At 40.1% G+C, this 20,886-nt stretch overlaps 3 protein-coding genes across 8 annotated transcripts in view; 2 read left to right on the plus strand and 1 right to left on the minus strand.

The window, feature by feature from the left end:
- Positions 1–20,886, minus strand: part of dnpep (aspartyl aminopeptidase) — a 30,499-nt gene that overhangs the window by 4,522 nt on the left and 5,091 nt on the right. Inside the window, exons 2-6 of one of the 3 annotated variants that reach the window (XM_086034455.1) lie at positions 17,669–17,770; positions 1,815–1,905; positions 661–749; positions 475–588; positions 271–396 (exon numbers count right to left, since the gene is read on the minus strand). In XM_086034455.1, the coding sequence (XP_085890581.1) occupies positions 271–396; positions 475–588; positions 661–749; positions 1,815–1,905; positions 17,669–17,731 (483 nt within the window). In that variant the 5' untranslated portion in view covers positions 17,732–17,770. Of the gene's footprint in view, positions 1–270; positions 397–474; positions 589–660; positions 750–1,814; positions 1,906–2,043; positions 2,288–17,668; positions 17,771–20,886 lie in introns of those variants that run through there. The other 2 variants (XM_086034539.1, XM_086034379.1) reach the window with 2 other exon arrangements.
- LOC147152862 (polymeric immunoglobulin receptor-like) lies at positions 4,674–9,036 on the plus strand. 3 transcript variants are annotated; one of them, XM_086034668.1, is made up of 7 exons: positions 5,398–5,674; positions 5,885–6,012; positions 6,133–6,444; positions 6,691–7,026; positions 7,104–7,169; positions 7,886–8,001; positions 8,076–9,036. In XM_086034668.1, the coding sequence occupies exons 2-7, from the start codon at positions 5,943–5,945 to the stop codon at positions 8,187–8,189; spliced, it is 1,014 nt and encodes a 337-aa protein (XP_085890794.1). In that variant the 5' UTR covers positions 5,398–5,674; positions 5,885–5,942; the 3' UTR covers positions 8,190–9,036. The 3 variants fall into 3 exon arrangements, with proteins under 3 accessions (XP_085890879.1, XP_085890918.1, XP_085890794.1); XM_086034753.1 differs by lacking the exons at positions 5,398–5,674; positions 5,885–6,012 and adding an exon at positions 4,674–4,925; XM_086034792.1 differs by lacking the exons at positions 5,398–5,674; positions 5,885–6,012 and adding an exon at positions 4,674–4,925 and having other exon boundaries at positions 6,694–7,026.
- LOC147152863 (neural cell adhesion molecule L1.1-like) overlaps positions 11,842–20,886 on the plus strand; it is a 35,101-nt gene continuing 26,056 nt past the window's right edge. For both annotated transcript variants that reach the window (XM_086033810.1, XM_086033893.1), the window contains exon 1: positions 11,842–11,914. The gene's annotated coding sequence lies outside the window, so the exon portion shown is untranslated. The remainder of the gene's footprint in view (positions 11,915–20,886) is intronic.

The following is a 20,886-nucleotide window of genomic DNA, read 5'->3' on the forward strand; positions in this document are numbered from 1 at the left end:
ACTGTAATGACCTCGCCTGCAAGCAGAGAGCTACAGCATCCATTTTTGCATGCTTGTCTGCTTATGACATAACAAAATGTTTATATGTATGCTTGAATGTGATAACTTTTATCCTCACTTCCCATGGAATGTTTTCAGTTTGGAATATTTCCAAAATTCTCAAGATTAACTTCCCAGGTAAATCTGCCAGAAACTTTCTGGAAATTTATCGGAAACTCCCCAGCACTTTGCAAGCCTTGGACTCAATTAATTACCCTAGATTAAGATTACCTTAACCATAACACGGCCCGCAATGGTCAGGTCACGGTCAAACCAGGTGTTCCAGATACCTCCTCCGTAGCACTCCACACCCACTTGAAGGCAACCTTGCTTTGTCCTCTTGGACCTCGGCTTCACCTAAAAAAAACAAAACAAAAAAACAAATATGTGTCACATGAGTTGACCTTAAACATCCTACATGTGTCGACTTCTCACTCTGAGACAGGGGCTGTCTGTATGGGCTCCAATCATGGAGAAGCCATTTCCAGGCGAGTAAGACCCCCCGACAGCAAAGGCTATGATACTGGAGAAGTTCCGTGTCACAAAGTACTGCAAAATACACAGAATTGTCACTTTTAGAGACTCCTATGACCACGACAGCACGTGCCCAGTAAAATTTACTTTGTTGGATGGCTGGATGTCCCACTTGTCCATCTCCTTCAGTTGGACGAATCCCGCCTCCAGAAGACGCTTCTGACATTCTTCCACCACTGGAGATGATGCACTTATTACATTGTATTTGCGTAGCTTTCGTATTCACTAAGCTGTCACTTCTGAGTGTGAGCATGTTATAGGCGCTGGGAGCCATAAGGCAAAGGTAAGGGATGATGAAAGATCACTGTAATCTTATCTCAATCTCAAAGATGTAGTTTGGCCTGTGCACAAGTCAATAGATAGCTTTCGTCCACAAAAGATTCACATTACTAGAGAGGAGTGATTACCAACCAGTGTGCTGTTAGGAGCAATGTTTAAGTGGCCGCCATCTTTGTGGAATTTTATTTATAAAACAACCCTGAACGAGTACTTCAAGGGCCTCTAAAATTCTCCAGAAAAAGAGGAATAAATACATGACCCTATTCTGCCACCCAAATGTTCCATTGGTGCTATTAAAATTGAGTTTATAGGGCAAGTGATTTGAAACGCCGTGATCATTTGGACGCATTCACTTGGAGAAGCCCTCAGAATTTCAACCCAACCGAGTTTATTCTGGATATTTAAAAAACAAAAAAACAAACTTATCAGCCAATTGGAAAAAAAAGTTCCACGAGTAGCAGACAAAACTAAAGCGTTGAGGAAATATTTTGAGAAATAATACAGTTGTACTGTTTTACTCTAACCTGTAGGTGTTTTTTGGCCAGATTTCCTTTTAGGGTGAGATCACACAAAAATGTTTCCCAAAAAAGGACACCCACACATAAAAACCTCACGTGATCATCATAAATCGGTCTGACTATTACTTATTTCCTACAAATATTGTATCTTGGTTCATCTATTTATGCCACACGGAGTATAGTGACAGGAAGAACAATTAAATAAACAAATAAATATCTGTCTAGCCAAGTAATGGAAACACACGATGACCTGTGGATACACTTTCATAACAATTTCGCTTGCAGTATGTGTTGTAAGATTGCTATTTAAGAAAAATAAATGCCTACGCAGAGAAAAATCAAAGTGGAAGCGTTATGAATCTCAAGTTGGACTACAATACTATAGAGAATAATTAAAGAGGAATTAATGTGAATGCAGTTGAATGGAAACTCATCAGACTTTACCGTGATATGGAGACACGCCTTTGTTGACAAATTGTAAAAACTCTTTAGCTGTTGACTGCACGGCTTCCTTGGAGCTCTTCATTATTACGGACTGTGAGAGAAAAATGGGCAAAAAAAATATTAAACATCAATGTTGACTATCATAGTCCAAGCCTGGATCAACAATTGTTTGCTAACCTTTGCTAGCAAACCTGCGCGTTACTAAAACCAAGTTTTGTTGTTGTCTTACTGTTTCAATTAAAGTCGAGGTTGCAGTCTCTGTCAAAGCACCAGTGTCGCAGCCCACAGTAAAACGAGTCATAAGGTATCTTACCTGCATTGGATGGACTTTGAGACCAGTATGTGAACCGGTCAAGTAGTGACAACTTGACAAGTGACAACAGCGGAAGCAAGGATTCCTTGACTGATGGCAGGCAGCAGCAGATAGGAGGAGCTCGCTTACAGCGACATCTAGAGCTCAGGAGGCCTTACGTAAACTAAGAAAAAGCAACACACGGGGTAGTTTTTTTTTTGCGCAGACTTTTGGTACAGTACCATTACCAACGCAATGAAAAACCTCGACACATGTGACTTTGACACATGTGGTTTAAGGTTTCAAAGGCGACCAAGCGGTCACGATTTTTGACAGCTGTCCCAAAATCTAGTTGAAAAATTCAGCTGTCAGGATGTGTGCACCTCAAGTTTTAACGCAGTCAATTATCTAAAAGAGAGTTTGGCTTCCATGAAGGCTCCTGATTTTTAAGAGTGCTGACAAAATGTAGTAAAATTTCAAATGTAAGAACCGGTGACGTTAGGTTTTTAAAATAGTCAGAGAGTTTCAAAGCGCAGTTTAAAACGTGAGTTTAGCTTCCAGGCAGTGTGCCCATTTTTAAGAGTGGCTATAAAATTCAGTCAAAGAGTTCAGAGATTGTTCACACACAGGAATTGAACCCATAATCTTGAGGTTCAAAGCCAAGGTTACAGCCCACTCATCAACATGGGGTTACTATTAGTTTACAACCTTAGTCTCCCTAGTTTAGAACCCAATTTGAAACCCTAATCCTAGTTTAAAACCCTAGTTTGAAACACTAAACCTACTTTAAAACCTTACTTTAAAACCCTAACCCTCCATTCAAACCCTACTTTGAAAACCTAACCCTAGTTTCAAACTGTATTTTGAAACCCGATACCTAGTTTAAAACGCTATTTTGAAACCCAAATTCTAGTTTAAAACCCTACTTTCAAGCTCAAAACCTAGTTTCAAACACTAGTTTGAAACCCGATCCTTTGTTTCAAAACCTACTTTGAAACCCTAACTCTACTTTCACACAATGCTTTGAAACGCTAATCCTAGTTTCACACTCTACTTAGAAACCCTAACCCTAGTTTAAAATTCGACTTTGAAATTCTAACAATGGTTTAAAACTGTACTTTGAAACCCCAACCCCGGTTTAAAACTGTACTTTGAAACCCCAACCTCGGTTTAAAACCCTACTTTGAAACCCAAACCCTAGTTTAAAGCCCTGCTTCTAAACCTTAACCCTAGTTTAAAACCCTACTTTGAAACTCTGTTTAAAGCCCTACTCTGAAACCCTAACTCTAGTTTAAAACCCTACTTTGAAACCCTAAACCTAGTTTAAAACTATACTTTGAAACCCTATCCTTAGTTTCACACCCCAATTTGACACCCTAATACTACTTTCAAACCCTACTTTGAAACCCTAACCCTAGGTTAAAACCCTATTTTGAACCCCTTACATAGTTTAAAACCCTACTTTGAAACCCTAACCCTGGTTTAAAGTTCTACTCTGAAACCCTAACTCCAGTTTAAGGCCGTACTTTGAAACTCCAATTCTAGTTTAAAACTCTACTTTGAAACCCTAACTCTAATTTAAAACCCTACTTTGAAACCCGAAAGCTAGTTTAAAACCCTATTTTGAAACCCTTACCATACTTTAAAGCTCTACTTTGAAACCCTAACTGTAATTTAAAACCCTACTTTGAAACCCTAAGGCTAGTTTAAAACCCTATTTTGAAACCCTTACCATAGTTTAAAACCCTACTTTGAAACCCTAACCCTGGTTTAAAGTTCTACTCTGAAACCCTAACTCCAGTTTAAGGCCGTACTTTGAAACTCCAATTCTAGTTTAAAACTCTACTTTGAAACCCTAACTGTAATTTAAAACCCTACTTTGAAACCCTAAAGCCAGTTTAAAACCCTATTTTGAAACCCTTACCATAGTTTAAAGCTCTAGTTTGAAACCCTAACTCTAGTTTAAAACCCTACTTTGAAACCCTAAACCTAGTTTAAAACCCTACTTTTAAACCCTATCCTTGGTTTCACACCTTACTCTGAAACCCTAACCCTACTTTCAAACCCTACTTTCAAACCCTAACCCTAGTTTAAAACCCTATTTTGAAACCCTTACCATAGTTTAAAACCCTACTTTGAAACCCTAGCCCTGGTTTAAAGTTCTAATCTGAAACCCTAACTCCAGTTTAAAACCCTACTTTGAAACCCAATTCTAGTTTAAAACTCTACTTTGAAACCCTAACTCTAGTTTAAAACCCTACTTTGAAACCCTAAAGCTAGTTTAAAACCCTACTTTGAAACCCTAAAGCTAGTTTAAAACCCTACTTTTAAACCCTATTCTTAGATTACCCGCAGAAAACCCACGCCAGCACGGGGAGAACATGCAAACTCCTCACAGGAAGGCCGGAGCCGGGATCGAACCTACGACCTCCGAACTGTGAGGCCAACGTGCTAACCAGTCGACCACCGTGCCGCCTTGTGTAGCTTTTATTCTTTTGAAAAACTTGTTCTGAAAACTTTTTTTTTTTTTTTTTTTTTTTTTTTTTTTTTTTGTCAGAGAGCAGACAGTTTGAGTTGTCGACTATTCATGACATGTGTTTCCTTTTTTAGAGAAGTTCCTCTTTATCTGGTTGACTTTAATATTAATGATACCACAACAGGATATTGCACAAGGACGTTAAGTTGATGTCCAGCCATAGTCACAAAAAGGAAGTTTGTGCATCATTCTTCTTGGCTCTCATGTTTAGTCACAACATTTTGCAGCAGGATCCATTTCAGGATGATTTTTTATTGGCTTTTGTTGCTCTACATTTTCTCAGGTTTGATTTACAACATGAAAAACTTAAGTTCACTGGAATGTAGTTCATAATGCTAATTGTGATGATTGAATACTTTGTGCATTACTTGAGATGTTTTCTTTGATGTTTACAGAGAAAATGTATTTTCAGATTTAGCAGGCTGTAAATTGTTCTCAATACTTACGGGGACACATATGTTGGGTTTATTGTTGATTCACCTTGGTCTGATGTTTAGAAAAGTGCATGTTTGGTTGGTAGAGGATTGTGAATTGTCTTTGCTATTCACCCCAAAACTATTTTAGTTGATTTAAGTGTTTAAATTGTCTGACAAAAAAATACGTTTGGTTCTTTGAACACAATCTTCTCCATCTATGAAAACTTAATTGAAATTGTTAATTGAAAACTAAATTGTGTCAAAAACTCCTATCAACTCAACTTTATTTATTGAACACTTTAAAAACAACCACGGCTGCATAAAAAGTGTTGTCCATGAAGTAAAAATCACACATACAATAAATTAACAACATAAAAACAGTAAACACAATAAAACACTAAAACACATGTCACATGCTAAGTCAAAGAATAAAATGCGGTTTAAGACGAGTTTGAAAGATGGGCAGAGAGGGGGCTTGTCTAACGTTTAATAAGAGGTCATTCCAAAGGAACCCAGGGGCAGCAAATACAATGAAAACAGCAGAGGACCTACAATTGAACCCTGTGGAACACCATATCATAGACGGGCAGAGTGGCATTCAGAGCTACCAACAGAGGTGTGTAATTCAGGTCCAGAAAGTAAAAACCCTGCCACAGTTTGGCTTTAGCCACAGGTGCTATCTCTCTCAACCGGCAGGTAAACGAGCTTAGTTGATTAGAAGCACCTGTGGCTAAAGCCGAACTGTGGCAGGGTTTTGACTTTCTGTACCTGGATTACCCACCTCTGGCTACCAAGGCTAACACAAAACGTCCTGCCCGCGAAATAGGATTTAAACCAACCTGGAGCACTTCCAGTAATGCCCACTTGTTGCTGCAAATGAGCCAATGGAATACAGTGGTCCACCGTATCAAACGTTGCAGGTCCAACAAGACACACACACAGGGCCCTATTTTGGTAAACTATATATTTGGTAGAGTATATTATGCTGGTGAACATCACCCAAAAAGCAGAACTATAGTTTTGAATTGTTATGATTATGTTTTGCTCATCAACACATTCCTTCTGTGTTCTCAGTACTGAAGGACAAAAGTGTCGCCCTCATCATCTTCCGAACAACGGAGGGACAAAATGCCACAATCATGTGCCGGTTTTCCACTAGTGGCAAAAAGTACTTCTGCAAGGATGACTGCAAGGTCACCAATGCCCTCGTTGAAACGTACAACATCAGCGCTAAGAGGGGCCGACACAGCATCAAGTATGAAGAAGGATACCTTTATGCCTTTATTGTAAATCTGAACATGGCCGACAGCGGGCACTACAGGATTGGTGTGGGCTCGCCACAACTACCGCAGTCCTACAGAGACTTCCGGATTCAAGTTCTTCAAGGTGCGTCATAAATGTTCAAAGTTAATGCGATAAGCATGACTCCTTCTTGCGACTGGCTCCCAATCAGCCCTTAGATCATTCAGAAGCTCAAAAATTGTATTGCTGCAAAGAACATACCCACTTCACGATGTGTGTACGCGCATGTATGTGCGTGAGTGGCCGATAAGACGGTCACTGGCTTTTCCATGTTTCACAATTTGAGTGTGTTTATGGGTTAAAGGAAGTCGTCACCGTGACTTGTTTCAGCAGCGCAGCAGGGAGGACGTCCATTATTCCACATCCACACTGGACCTTCTAGTGGGACGGTGGAGGTGACCTGTCCCTTCCTCGTCTCCAGAAGGGTCAAGTTCTTCTGCAAAGGAAACTGTCTGGACGGACACATCCTCATCAGAAGTACCGAAGACACCGCCCAGGTGGGCAGGTACGGTGTGGTCTACAGAAAGGAGCCCTCTATGAAGTTGTTTCTTCTGGTAGTGACTATCTCCCAGTTGGACATGTCGGACTCGGGAAGGTACTCGTGCGGTTTGGGTCAAACTCTGCGTTTGGCTTCTATTCAGGAGTTCGACGTCAGCGTGACTGATGGTGAGATTCCGACAAAAGTTCTTCTGCTCTTTGTTTCTTGTGGTCCGTGAAGTAATAGGGCCGTCTGATTGTCTCAGGCCCATCGCGGAACTCAAGCTCCGAATTAGAACTCAGAAAATACGCCCCTGAGAAGACACAAACAGGTAGCTCACCATCTTCTCATTCTCAATTGTCTTCCAATAGTGTTTTCATGTTCCCCACACCCGGTTACTTCCCATCTCCATATCAAGTTTTCAAGTCGCTGTGCCTGTGAATTTAAACAAGCTGGCGTTTTTTTTGTTGTTGTTTTTTTTTTTACCTCCTGTAAAGTTCTCATTTTGTCACTGACAGCGACGATATTCTTCTCATGTTTCTCAACTGTCCATGTTATCATGTTCTTGTCAAGTTGCTCACATGTTCATGTCATGTTCTTGCCACCTTCCTCAAATTCTTGTATACTTTTCTCATATGTTCTTATCACGGTCCTTACATGTTCTGCACGATCGTCGCGTTCTTACATTTGTCGTCTTTTTTCTCATGTTCCTCACGTTTTTCCTCACATTTCTCACATGTTCTTGTCATGTTCCACACACATTCATGACATGGTTGTCACATGTTCTTGTCTTGTTTTTCCACATGTTCTAGTTGTTTTTTGCATGTCTTGTCATTTGGTCATGTGATCTTATGTTCCTTGCATGTTCCTCTTGTGTTTCTCGAATGTTCTTATCATATGTTCTCGTCGGGTCCCTCACATATAGTTTTCCTTATATGTGAAGTATATAGTATTCCTTATATGTGGTCATCATTTTCCTCTCATTTATTGTCTTTTTCCTCGGGCATGTTCCTCACATGTCACGTTTCTCACTTTTGCGTTTTGCAGTCCTCATCTGGCCTCTGATTTTCTGCGGTGTTCTGGTTCTTCTGCTGTCCGCTGTTGTTCTGCTGCTTCTCTATAAGTGGAAGACAAAAGCAAACCCCGCAAACCAAAGATTCGAGGTAGCTTATCGCTCTCATTTATACATGACTTCATATACGAAGCTATGATGATGGACTCTTCTCTTCATTTCCAGTTTGTCTCCCGCGAGGTTGCTCAGGAAGACGCAGTCTACCAGAGCCTCGATGAAAGAGGCAGGAACCTGGACGACACCTACTGCACTCTCAAGCAAGCGCAACAGACTCATTGAAAACAGCGCATGTTAAAGAGTCCTTGCCGGTTTTGTGTTTCTCCTCTACGCTAACGATCCACTTCTGCTTCTGCTCTTTTTTTGGTGACAAACATGTTGCGATTGCTGTTCCGTGGGCGACATGCGGGGAGAGTAGCCCACATATAGAAGGCTGCAGACCCACCAAAGTCAATTATTTGGAAGTGGTCAAAACAGAAGCTGGGAGTTGGGTTAGGGTTAGTAGTGGCCCAATAGATTGTGCTCATTGCCTCTCCTGTCGAGCTTGTCTGACCATTTTCACAAGATGAGTAGATGAGATTGATTTCAAATCCTTTTTGATTACTGACTGGACAGTCTGATAGCCAGGAAGTGTGGTAGTAACACTGTGATGATGATTCTGTGTCCGTGACATATTGAGCCAAACGTGTTTCTGCTACTCCAGTTTCCTCCCACATTCCAAAAACATGCATGATAGGTTGATTGGACACTCTAAATTGCCCCTAGGTGTGATTGTGAGTGCGGATGTTTGTCTCTGTGTGCCCTGCGATTGGCTGGCAACCAATTCAGGGTGTCCCCCGCCTACGGCCCGAAGGCAGCTAGGATAGGCTCCAGCACGCCCCGCGGCCCTTGTGAGGATAAGCGGTATAGATAATGGATGGATGGATGGATGGGTGCTTCTGGTAAATCGGGCAATAGCTCACTTCTTCCTTCAGAGTGTGCAATTGAGCTTCTCAATTGAAACGTGTGCTACTGCTCGCCAACAAATATTTTCATCAAGCAATTGTTCCACATTTATTTCATCGTTTGTTTGTATATGAGGCTAAGTTTGTTGATTTTGTACATGCTGCCCTATAAATGCTGGACACGAGTCACTAATATTGTCTTGTCATCTTCACTCTCGTTCAACCTAAAGGGATTCCTCCACACCAAACTCATTTAAGCATGCTTGCATGAGCCATGCTTTCTGCACGGGGAATTCCATAGAATACTGTCCAAAAACATGACAACATAAACACTAAGACCTCAAAGACCGACGCCCATCCTTCAAATGATTGATTAATAGATGAAGATTGTGTCCCATTCCTTTTGTCCATATGGTGTGTTTCCTTCCTCTCGCTCGCTGTGTTGTGCTTCTCTTTATTGAGTGTTCCAGTCGGAGAGGCTACTCCTCACTTACGGTAATCCTTTTCTCTCTCTATCTCTTGGTCTGTGTATGTTTGTGTGCGTGGTGTGTGTGTGTGTGTGTGTGTGAGAGAGAGAGGGTGTGTGTGTGAGAGAGAGAGAGAGAGAGAGAGAGAGAGAGAGAGAAATAGAGACAGAGAGAGATCAATACAGGGTTTCCTTTCTCCTTTGTCCTTGGCTTACCGGAACACACACAAACAGGAAGTGCGGAGGTGTTTCGACTGGCGCGTTCTGCTTGGCACACAGCGTTGATGTGGCACATGGCCCCGAATGGCCACTACAGTGGAGGGTTGTGGGTGAGCAATCAAGTGGGGGGCAGGAATTCCATTTTAGAGCTGGAGTGGGAGGAAGAGCGGGAAAGGCAAACTGACAGGAACAAGGAGGTGGAGGATGAATGATTGGTGATGAGCAAGTTTCCATGAGGAGACAAAGACATCAAGTCATCAACCGTTCCAATGATCAAACCCCTAAACCTAACCCTCGACCATCTTATGTTCCAGAACTTGGGGAAAGGACACAACATTACCTCAAAACTGTAAACCTAAATTCTACCACTAGGTGCCCAAACCAAATCTATTTCCTTCTTGGAGTATTTACTGCAAACCCATCATTTAGATTACCCTACGCATACCATAATGATCCTTATACACAACAAGTCTCCTTATCATAGCCCTAACCTTCACCTCAACCACAACAACCATAGCGTCTTAAACCTCTGGTGCATCTACACCTACTGTACACCAGACAGCTGTTTAAAAGCCATTTTCTCAAAATGCAATAGTGGAATTGTACAATATCAGAGGGGAGAATACACTCTGCTGCAGCACCCACAATTTCAACAGGACTATGTCTCCAAGGTGCAGGGGAACGCCAGCAAAGGGGTTTCCCGTTGTGGGACAGTGTGCAAGAAAGGATTAATCTCCGACATTTTATTTTCAAGGCAAACATTTCAAGAAAAAAATGGAGATTGTGCAGATTGGTCAGCCGACACAGTTTGCTGGCTTATTTTATTCAATTTAAAAAAAGATTTGCCACTCCCAGAGCAGCAACAATTAGCTAGTTACCCGCTAGCTGCCTATTCAACACAGCTAGCAAAAGAGGATAGATTTTCTCTATAAATAATAAGCATCTTTGGCGAGTCCGATGTATTTTATTTGAGATTTTTATGTTATTGTCACGTGATTAGATAAATATTGATTTTGAACTGCTGGTTTGCAGTTTATGTAATGGAAGACAAAGGATTAAAGTCGAAGTCAACTCAAATTTTGTTTTTACAAGAATATGATCCATGCAGGCCCACTAGTTGAAACAAGGCATTCTGATTAACATTGCGTTTGTGGAATATGAGGACATAATCAAGGCTGAGATTCAGAAAACAGGTGAGCTGTGATTGGTCATTACCTGAGCCCTGACAACTGTGATGTCATTTTCAGTCGACAAAATGGCCGCCCCCTGAGATCGCTAAAAACAAGTGGATTTTACTCCTTAACTCATATTCCACTAACGCAATATTCATCAGAATGTCTTGTTTTACTAGTGGGCCTGCATAGAAAATATTCCTGAAAAAAATGTTTGGGTTGACTTCCCCTTTAACTTTGTTTCTTGCTTTAGTGTTAATTGTATTCACCCTCAAATTTGTGAATTGCCTCCATTGCTCTGTAATGCCACACATAGTTATATTACGCTTTTGTATATTTTGCAACATGATAGTGGTGGGGTTAAGAAGTGGATTAGGTTACTTATAGTCCACTGAAGGCCCACGTCCAAAATGCACCGCACACCGCTGCCTAATGTGAACCAAAACCCTCAACCCAGCTCGACTGTCTCCTATCCATGATATGCCAGGAACTGTGAGATTTCGCCCAATGATGCAACCATATATGGAAAGGGCAATTCTTTATCATTTGCCACACATGACGTAACGAGCCAAAGTCACTAATAATAATTAAAATAAGAGTAAATTAAATTAGTAAAGGGTACCAAATCAATAACAAGGGTCAATAGTCAAAGGTTAAGTCTGTAAAAACAAAGGTCAAAGTCTCGAATCTGTGGCCAGTGTTTGGAGAATTCTTCTTCTTTTTATGCGATGATGATTTGTTATTTTACTCATTATTGTTTTTTTAATTCATTTTTTATTTTTTATTACTCATGTACAAGAACTTTACATAGCTGAACTTATTGTCCGGTGTTCCAACCTATTTGGTGCAATTGTAGGCGACAGAATGACATCATAAATCACAAGATACTGCTTTGACCTCCGCTGGCTTGTAAACAGAAAAAGGAGAGCGAGAGAGAGAGAGAGCAGACGGGATGGATGGAGATGAAAGTCGAGGAGGGATGGAGGTGAACAGGAGGGGAGGGGCTGGAGGTGCCCGGGGAATACATAGAGTGATTGAGATGGTGAAAGAGAGGGAGGCTGATGTCATCTGGATCCGTTGGCCAATGAGAGAGCGAGGAAGAGGAGGGAGGAGGAGACGCAGCACTCAGACGGGCGTGTTTTATGTGCCGCTGCAGCATCTAGCACCGAGGAAGCAGAAGAAAGACTTCAGCAAAGGATTGGAGAGGTGAGGCAGCATCACTTTATGTATTATTGTTTATACATTATACCGACAATATATATACTGCATATTGTGTGTGAGACTGTATGTACAGTACACACTATATGCATCTGTGTATGTGTCTGTGTATATCTGTCTGTGCGTGTGCAAGCTGTAATGACTACTCCCATCAATGATACAATAGCAGGTGTGAGCATAAGGGGTGCACTCTCACTTCCTTGCTGTCCTGCTCCACTTTTATCCTGTGCCGAAGGAGGAGCGTATTTCAGGCCCCAGAGGCTCAAATGGACCCATTTCAAAGTTGAACACACTTCAAAATACTGTATATATTGTTCTAAATGTAACAAAAAAAAATGGTGTGTTACTTACATTTATTGACACAGGAGAATGAAATAAATGGAGGAATGTCCAGTGGTCACAAAAGAAATTTGAGTATTGACCAAACGGAAGTGGTGTTCATTTTTGTTTTTGTTTTATGATGTATTATTTGATGATAAACTGTCCCGTCACCTAAATTAGACACGAATCACTTAGAACTTGTCCACATTGTTTTTGTTTTGTGCTTTTGCATGAGTATGTGTGCCTTCACGCACATGTGACATGAAGTACAGTGAGAATGTGTGTATATTTGCAAATGAACTGCAGTAATTAGCCATTTTTGCTACTCATTTAGTCCCTAGCATGTATTGGGAAGTGTTAGCGTATTCCAAAAATAATCATAAAAACAATGTTATTAAAAGAGCAAGAAATATGGCGCAAGAAATTTGATCCAAGAATGTGATTTTCACTAGATTTGTCCGTGCATTTTTTATAATTTAGCATTAATAATGTTTACAGCGTTCCTATGGAAATTAAAGTGTTGTGGCGCTTGTGTTGTGTTGGGAAAAAAAAAAAGCTGCGGCCTCGAAGGCAGCCCTGTTTGATGCCATCGCTGCTCATAATGTATCAGATGAGAGATTACGAATGAGCTGATATTTGCTTTTATAATGACTTTCTTGTTTTCATTAAATGTAAACATGTCTTACAAAATAACATTACTTGGCATTCATGCTAACTGTAAGGACAGATGCTATGACATGAATTGAATATTACCATTATAGTGATCTAAGTGATCAAAGATATTGATATTTTCTCTATTGCTAACCCTACCTAACATTATGCCAAATACATGAACGGAAAGCAGTTTTACTTTGAGTATAATGATACAATATATTAATTCAGCTTTCCTATATGCGTTTTACACATTATTAATTGTACAATACTAACGTCGGGTGATTTTCACCCACATGGGAACATTGGGAAATTAAAGTAGACAACTTCCAATTTGGCATACAGCGTTGTACTTTTGCATGAATTGATGAAAACTGTATTTTATTCGGGGTATTATATCGGGTTAAATGTACCCGACGTTAGTGGCGGTGTTACTAATTTTAACATTAAGGTTCTAGACCTGCGTGAAGTTGGCTCGCAACCCCATGCAAAAATTGGGGGATATATCTTCTTGCATGCCTGCTTGTGTTTGATCTGGTTCTCCATGTGGTGTACAACTAAATATAAAGCCTACTGTAAATTGAGTTTCTCTTTTTTTTTTTAATAATGAGATCAGCCAAAATAGAGCAACACAAACACAACACAAACTGGAGCAGAAGTTCCATTTATTGCTGACTGTAAAAATGACACTGGTCAACAGCAAATTTTGATCAGATATGGCTTTATGTTTCCCTAAACATATTTGTGATGCTGATTTCAAAACTGTCTTTACTGACTTTACTTTTTTCTAGCACAAGTTTTTGAGATATTTTCATTTTTTGTTTTAAGTTTGCCCATTACAATCTTATGCAATACAAATTTTACCGTGCATTATAGCTATGATGTTTCAGAGAAAAATTCTGCCAGTTGCTGACTCCAACCGTTAATTAATAAAGTTTACTCTATTATTATTATTATTATTATTAATTATTATTATTGTTATGAAAAGCTGATAGGCTAGAGAATAAAACAAGGGCAAATTGCGAATCAGCGCCCCAAAAATGTACTTCCATCTCTCTCTGATTTAAAAAGTTTTGTAAAAAATTGTTGAACAGTATTATCTGGAAAATCAAGCAGGCGACAACACATCAGGAAATAGCTGAGTGCACTTCCAATGAGCGTGATTTTGCTGTACTGAGTGGCAATTAAAAACCTCAAGCTACCCAAAAGAATTAGGTCTGGTTATTGCTTGAAGATTAGCATTGTTACCGTTTGCAGGCTCCCTCTAGTGGCACGAATTACTGAATTGAAAGTTCAAACACACACAATGTTCAAGTGCTTTAAACTTTTAATTCCGTACAGTACTGTGCATTTAATTGCAGTTCAGTTATATTTAACTTGTAGGTAGAATAAATTTGCATGAAATCTTTTATAACTGTTCATTTCCAAACATTTAAGTATATATTTTTTACCGTTTATGCGCAATACTTTTAATATTTAACTTGAATTTAAGGACAGTTTTGTTTTAATTTTCCTATTTTTAGCCGTGTTAATGTTCAAACAGTGCACGTTGCAGTGGATACATATTCATTGTGACAATTTTCACTGGTTGCCTCACCTATGCTATTCGGTACCTTGCCACATTTTGGCAGCCTGTGTTGTGGCACAAATGGGTGGCGTTAGACACAGTACGGTGTGGTGACTGATGGACACAGAATGGCCACAGACGGCCGACAGTTTTTTTGTACTTTGTTTACTATGTCAACATCCTTGCCTTTGTTGAACTGACCACCTACCGTGTTTGTCGGCTGGTGCCTTAACTACTGAATTCCTGCCATGCCTCCCGGGTAACTTTATTTGAGGCCCAAACACCAGTTCAGGAAGGTCTAAGTGGAGCTCCGTGAGCAGTCAGAGGGATTTGTTTGATAACTTCAAGATGGTTTTGAAAGCAGATCAGACGATGGATGAGGTTGAGCTAAAGGGGTTCTGTGGTGGGCGGTTGGCGCCGAGGATCAACTCTGCGGATTATTAGGCGTGTTTGGCAGCGCTGACTTCTGCCGAATGATTGACAGCAGGGTGAGGCTAGCATGCTGGGCTTGTGTTGCAGCCACCTACATTGGATCAAATATGAATGCTTTTTTTTTTTTTTTTTTTTTTTTTTTTTTGTCGACGTGAAGCATCAGAATCATGATCTCACAACACTTTAACATCATTTCAAACTCATCTTACATTACCCTGAAAATAAATGGCTTATGCATAATTTGAATAAAAAATACTCAAATAAAACACAGGACGCTCTTGCACCTAAGACTCTCTATAACATCCACTAACGACCTAAATTTATCTCCTAGAAATTTGGGAATGGCTTGTTAAGAACTTATGAAGAGCTTTGGTAAGCGCTTGGGAAGTTTTTTGTGGAGAGCTTGTGTAGCGCTTGGGAAGAGCTTTGGGAAATGCATGGAAGGAGCTTCTGAAGAGCTATGGAAAAACATTTGTGGAGACATTGGGAAAAGCTTTGACAAGAATTTGCGTAGAGCTCATGAGGAGCTTTGAGAAGAGTTTGTACTGTCCTTCGTGAAGAGCTCGTGAGGGTCGAATGAAGAGCTTTGGGAAGTGCATGGCAAGAGATTGTGAAGAGCATTGGTCAAGAGCTCTGTGTTGACCTTGCGAAATGCTTGTAAAGTTCTTTGGGAGGATCTTGTGTAGAATTCAGGAAGACCTTTGTGAAGAACTTGTGTACAACTCGGGCGGAGTTTTGAGAGGTGCTTGAGACGGGCTTGTGGGAAGCTTTGAAACGAGCTTGTGAAGACCTTACAGTATGTAGACCTTTGGGAATGTATGGGAAGAGCTTTATGAAGAGTTTGTGCAGAGCTTGAAAAGAGCTTTGGGAAGTGTGTGGGAAGAGCTTTTGAGGAGCTTTGGGAAAAGCTTCATGCAGCCCTTCGGAAGAGTGAGGGAGGAACCCGAGAAGAGCCTGTCTGGAGTGTTATGAAGCATTTGTGGAGAGGTTGTGAAGAGCGCCTGCTGATCTTTAAGGACAGCACAAAGTCTCCGGATGCACCGGAGTCTGTGTGTTCACTTGGAGGCCTGGCTGGAGAAAATGAAATTATCTCTACACGCATCTCCATTAACGCCCCTCCTTTTCCTCTCTGATTCATCATCTGCTTCTTTCAGTCTTCTTGTATGGAGCATTTATGCTCCGTAGAAAGACGTCTTTGTTGCGGGCCCATGTGGAATGTTTGCTTCTTCCGACCTGATCCAGCTGTTAGCCTACATTAGCTGGGAGCAGCGCTATTAGAGCCCCTCCGTGCCGTTTGGCTTTTAATACCCTCAGATGCAGCTAATAGAGTGCTTTTAACACACACACACACACACACACACACACACACACACACGCATGCACACACACACTTCTATCGTAATAATAAGACTACTTTGGCGATGAGAGCGCTGGAGCCATGACAAGAATCCATTCACTAATAATGGGTGAAACAGAAGCTTGTTATGCTGACAAATGTCTTCCTGTCTTCGTGGTGATTGTGAAATGTCCCCAAAAGTTTGTTACGCTCTTCTGACATTTCAGACAAAGGGCTCCGTTTTCGTGCCCAGCACAAATCCAGCACAAAGTGCAGTCTGACTGTGCGCATGTGTCGAGTTTTCTTTCTTTTTGTATTTTTGTAGACGGGCGCAGGTAGAAATGGGCGCTGCACCGTTGTGGGAGTGAACACAGCCGACTTGATTTCATGAAATCTTCAATTGCAGCCCTCACGCTGACTCAAAACCCTAACCCTAATCCTTTTTTTAAACCCTTACTTTGGCTTCAAAACCTACTTTGAAAAGTTTATCCTGGATTTAAACACTAAAAGATGTTAACTCTTGTTTAAACTCATTTGAAACCCCCATTTGCAACCCTAACTTGAAAAATAATCCTGGTTTGAAACTTTTACCTTGGCCTGAAACTCTCATTTGAAACCCTAACACTAACTTTTAACCCTAACTTGATACCTTCATCCTGGCCTGAGACCCAACCTTGAAACTTTAACATCCCATTCAAACCCTTATTTGAAAACCTAACCTTTGTTGGAAAACCCAATTCAGTCTCCAAAACCTTCTTTGAATCCGTAACGCTAACATGGAATCCTAAATTGAGACCATCAACCTCACTTGAAACCCTGACCTGAAACCTTCACTTGAAACCATACATTGAAAGCATAACTTTGCCTTCAATCTTTAATTTAACACCCTAACCCTTGTTTAAAAGCCTAATAATGGCTTGGAACCCTAATTTGAAGTCTTAACCCCATTTTGAAGTCTTAACCCTATTTGAAACTCTCACTCTATCTTGAAACTTCAACATTAGCTTCAAACTCTAATTTGAAACCTGAATCTTTGTTTTAAAACCGAACCTTTGCATCAAAATCTCATTAAAAACCCTTATCCTGTCAATAAATTGGGACCCTCAGCTTAACTTAAAACCACAATATCAAACGCTAACCTTGGTTTAAACCCCACTCTCACCACTCAAATTAACCTGAATGCCTAAAGCTGGCATTAAACCACCATTTCAAACCCTACCCCATAAACCCTTCATTTTAAAATCTAAACTATCAAAATATTTTAAAATCATTGTGACCTGCGTCAATTATAAACTACAGTATTTGGACTGGCCGAAAGGCGTGTGCACGTGTGCGTGCGTGTGTGTTGGATGCAGGGTGTGGCCATGCGGCGGGACAGAGCGGGGGATGGGAGGTGAAGAGGGAGGGGCCATGTGGGGGATGGGATGGCACTCACTGCTGCTGCTGCTGCTGGAGTCGGTGGTTTCCATAGCAACAAGGGGGAACAACGGGAAGGCATCCTGGTTCCTGGCAGTCGCGCGCGCTCACTGAGGTTTTTCTGTTGATACAGCGAGATAATCATTCGGTTACTTTTTTTTTTCCGCCCAGGGAGGAGGGTGTCTTGAGGAGATCTTCAACCTCACAGTCCATGTTGCAAATGTTATGATGTCATTAATGAATACGAAAAATAATGCTGCTGTAAAACATCAGGAAAAAAAGAACACTCCTCTGAAACCATAATTTGAAGCCGTAAACTTCAAATCAGGCTTGAAACCCTGATTTAAAAATCAAAGTTTAGCTTGAAATAATATCTTAAAAACCTAACCCAAATTTGGAAACCCTCATTTGAAACCCAAACTTTGACTTAACTTTGAAATCCTAACTCGAAAACCCTATCACTGGTCTGAAACTCTAATTCTGACTTAAAACCTACATTTGGAATCCTACCCTTTATCCTTTAACTTGAAACCCAAACAATGCTTTTAGTTCCAAATTTAAAACTCTAACCTTAGCTTAAAACTTTCAAAATTTGAAACCATAATTCAAAAACTTAACCAGGATTTCAAGATCAAAATTTGGCTTGAAACTGTAATTTAAACCCCTAACCCAGGCTTGAAACCCTCATTTAAAGCCATAACTTTGACTTGAAACCCCAACTGACCCTAACTGAAAAGACGAACTTTGTCATTAAACCGTAAATTAAACTCCCAACCCAGGCTTGAAACTCTAATTAGAAAATTTGAAACTCAAACCTGGCATAAACCCAAATTTGAAACCACGGAAAAAAATGGTTTCAATCCCTAATTTGAACTCTTAGTCTTTGCTTGGAACCCTAATTTGAAACCCTCACCTTACTAAAACCACTGAAACCCAAACTTATAAAAACAACAACAAAAACGCTAAATAATAAATCAATTGTTGGGCCTGAGTCATCAATATTTTGATGCAGATTGTAAATTGTCATTGTCAACAAGACGACTAGGAAGCCTCGCTGGCTAAATCTCCAAAATCAATTGGCGTGGGCAATATGCTGGTCAGCAGTGCGTTAATGGCGTTGGTTAAGTGCATATTGATGGTTGCCACGACAACGGCACCTTGTGACGGTTGCGCGATGCCACGTAACAAAATGAAAACTTCAGCGTGCACTTGATACCGCGTATACGTTGATGGATGTCTTATGTGGCCTGCCCACAGGGCTCCAGCTGCTGCCATTGCGATCCCCCCGCCCTCCGCCCCCCATCCACCTCCCACCTCCGGGGCTGAGGCTAATAGACCCTTGTCCACTCTGCTATTGTTTATGCAGTCACATAGCGTCACTAATGACTGACTTCTGCACTGCTTCATTTGTCGTGCTCAGAGATGCAAGAGGGTGTCTTGAGGTGGAAGAGTATTTTCATGTTAACTAGGCTCACAAAATGAATGCTCAGAGAAGATGTTGCCAGGATAACAAAAAAGCCCCCCATACTGATATATATATATATATATATATATATATATATATATATATATATATATATATATATATATATATATATAGAGAGAGAGAGAGAGAGAGAGATTTAGCATATATATATATATATATATATATATATATATATATATATATATATATATATATATATATATATATATATATATATATGCTTCATGCATATAAATAACAACATATGCATGTGAGGTGCAAGTACTATTTTTGTTCACTTAGGATCATCATCCTCTCGTTCTACACTGTAGTATCTGCGACCTTGAATGTGTGCGCCTCAAAAAAATGGGCCTGGTCTGTTGAGTGACATAGAACTGCACGAATGAGTGATGTCGACCTGGTTTTAATTGTCTAAAGCGTAAACCGCTGTTTGTGTGGAGTACACTTTACATAGATCTGATCAGGTCGGCAGGTATTTTGCATTTTATGCTAAATCTGTGATCAGTTGTAATGTCAGAAGTTTTCCATTGATCAATGAAGAAGTTGTTGAAATAGACTACATGGACTGGTCTGCCTCCTGATCGTATTGGTGATTGGTTATCTTTTTTTTTTTTCCTTTAAACTCACTGATCTGTGATGAGCTCCAAAATCCTGATCGTGTAAAAGTGATGGAGTAAGTTGAGGCAATCAGCACGTTGGCTAAATATGCTTGCCTTTCCTCTGTTTTATTTATTCAATGAAGCGAATGAAAGCAGCTTTGTCCATCCTTCCTGTTTCCAAACCAACTGTTATGGATTACATGCCATTCTAACCAGTGGTGGTAGGCCAACTAGTTGTGCTTTGCAAGAGGCACATTGCAATTTAGCTTCTTTTATTAATTGTGAAATGATCCCAGAGTTTGGAATTCTGACTTTTACAGTCCTTCCTACAGGCTTTCTCTTAGTGCTTTGTAAGCCTGCTGCAATGTTATTATAGTTAATGAAAACTAGCAAAAGAACTCAAATTAAAATTGAAAAAACATTCTAGTCAACTAAATAAAATGAAAATGAGTGTATTTTTTTTTCAAACGATAACTAACTGAAACTACTTTTTACGTATATAAAACCTTTTAAGACTAACTATAATTATACTGACAATGTCCTTTATTTTCTTCTTTGTCAATTAATGTCATACATGGGTTTTATGGCCATAGTTTTGACAGAAGGTCAAACAATTGTTTGTGAATATTTTACTAAAGTCAAAATGAAATCAAAATTATAATGAAAAATGCTGAACTGTTATAATAACTATGGTCTCAAGTAACAGTTCATGTGGATAAATAATCACAGCAAAATCATGATATATGTACCTTAAAAAATAAAATAAATTATCAGCGTGGTGCACGACTTGGCCAAATGCAAATATTTTGGATAACGTTATTATCAAAAGCAACTGCTGCTCACGCTGACTTCTATCATGCTCTGTATCTATTTGCATGCGTGAGTCAGCAGGACCATGCTAACCATGCTAGCAGGACCATGCTAACCTTCATTACCACTCGATTTTTCAAATTAAAAATCGTGCTTCACTCGTATCCTCGATTGAAACAAAAGATTAATAAACCAGTGCCTGTGTGAAAGCCACACGTCTAAGCTCTCAAATTCTTTTGGAATTATGTTTCTATCTGCTACACGGGCCGAGCTATTAATTATTTTGTAGGTGATGAAAATGTCAGGTTTTCAAGGGCGACTCCAAAGACGACCGTAGGTTTT

Source organism: Filicampus tigris, chromosome 1 (assembly GCF_054856515.1).
Source record: "Filicampus tigris isolate MCC_2025a chromosome 1, RoL_Ftig_1.0, whole genome shotgun sequence".
Classification (NCBI taxonomy): Eukaryota; Metazoa; Chordata; class Actinopteri; order Syngnathiformes; family Syngnathidae; genus Filicampus; species Filicampus tigris.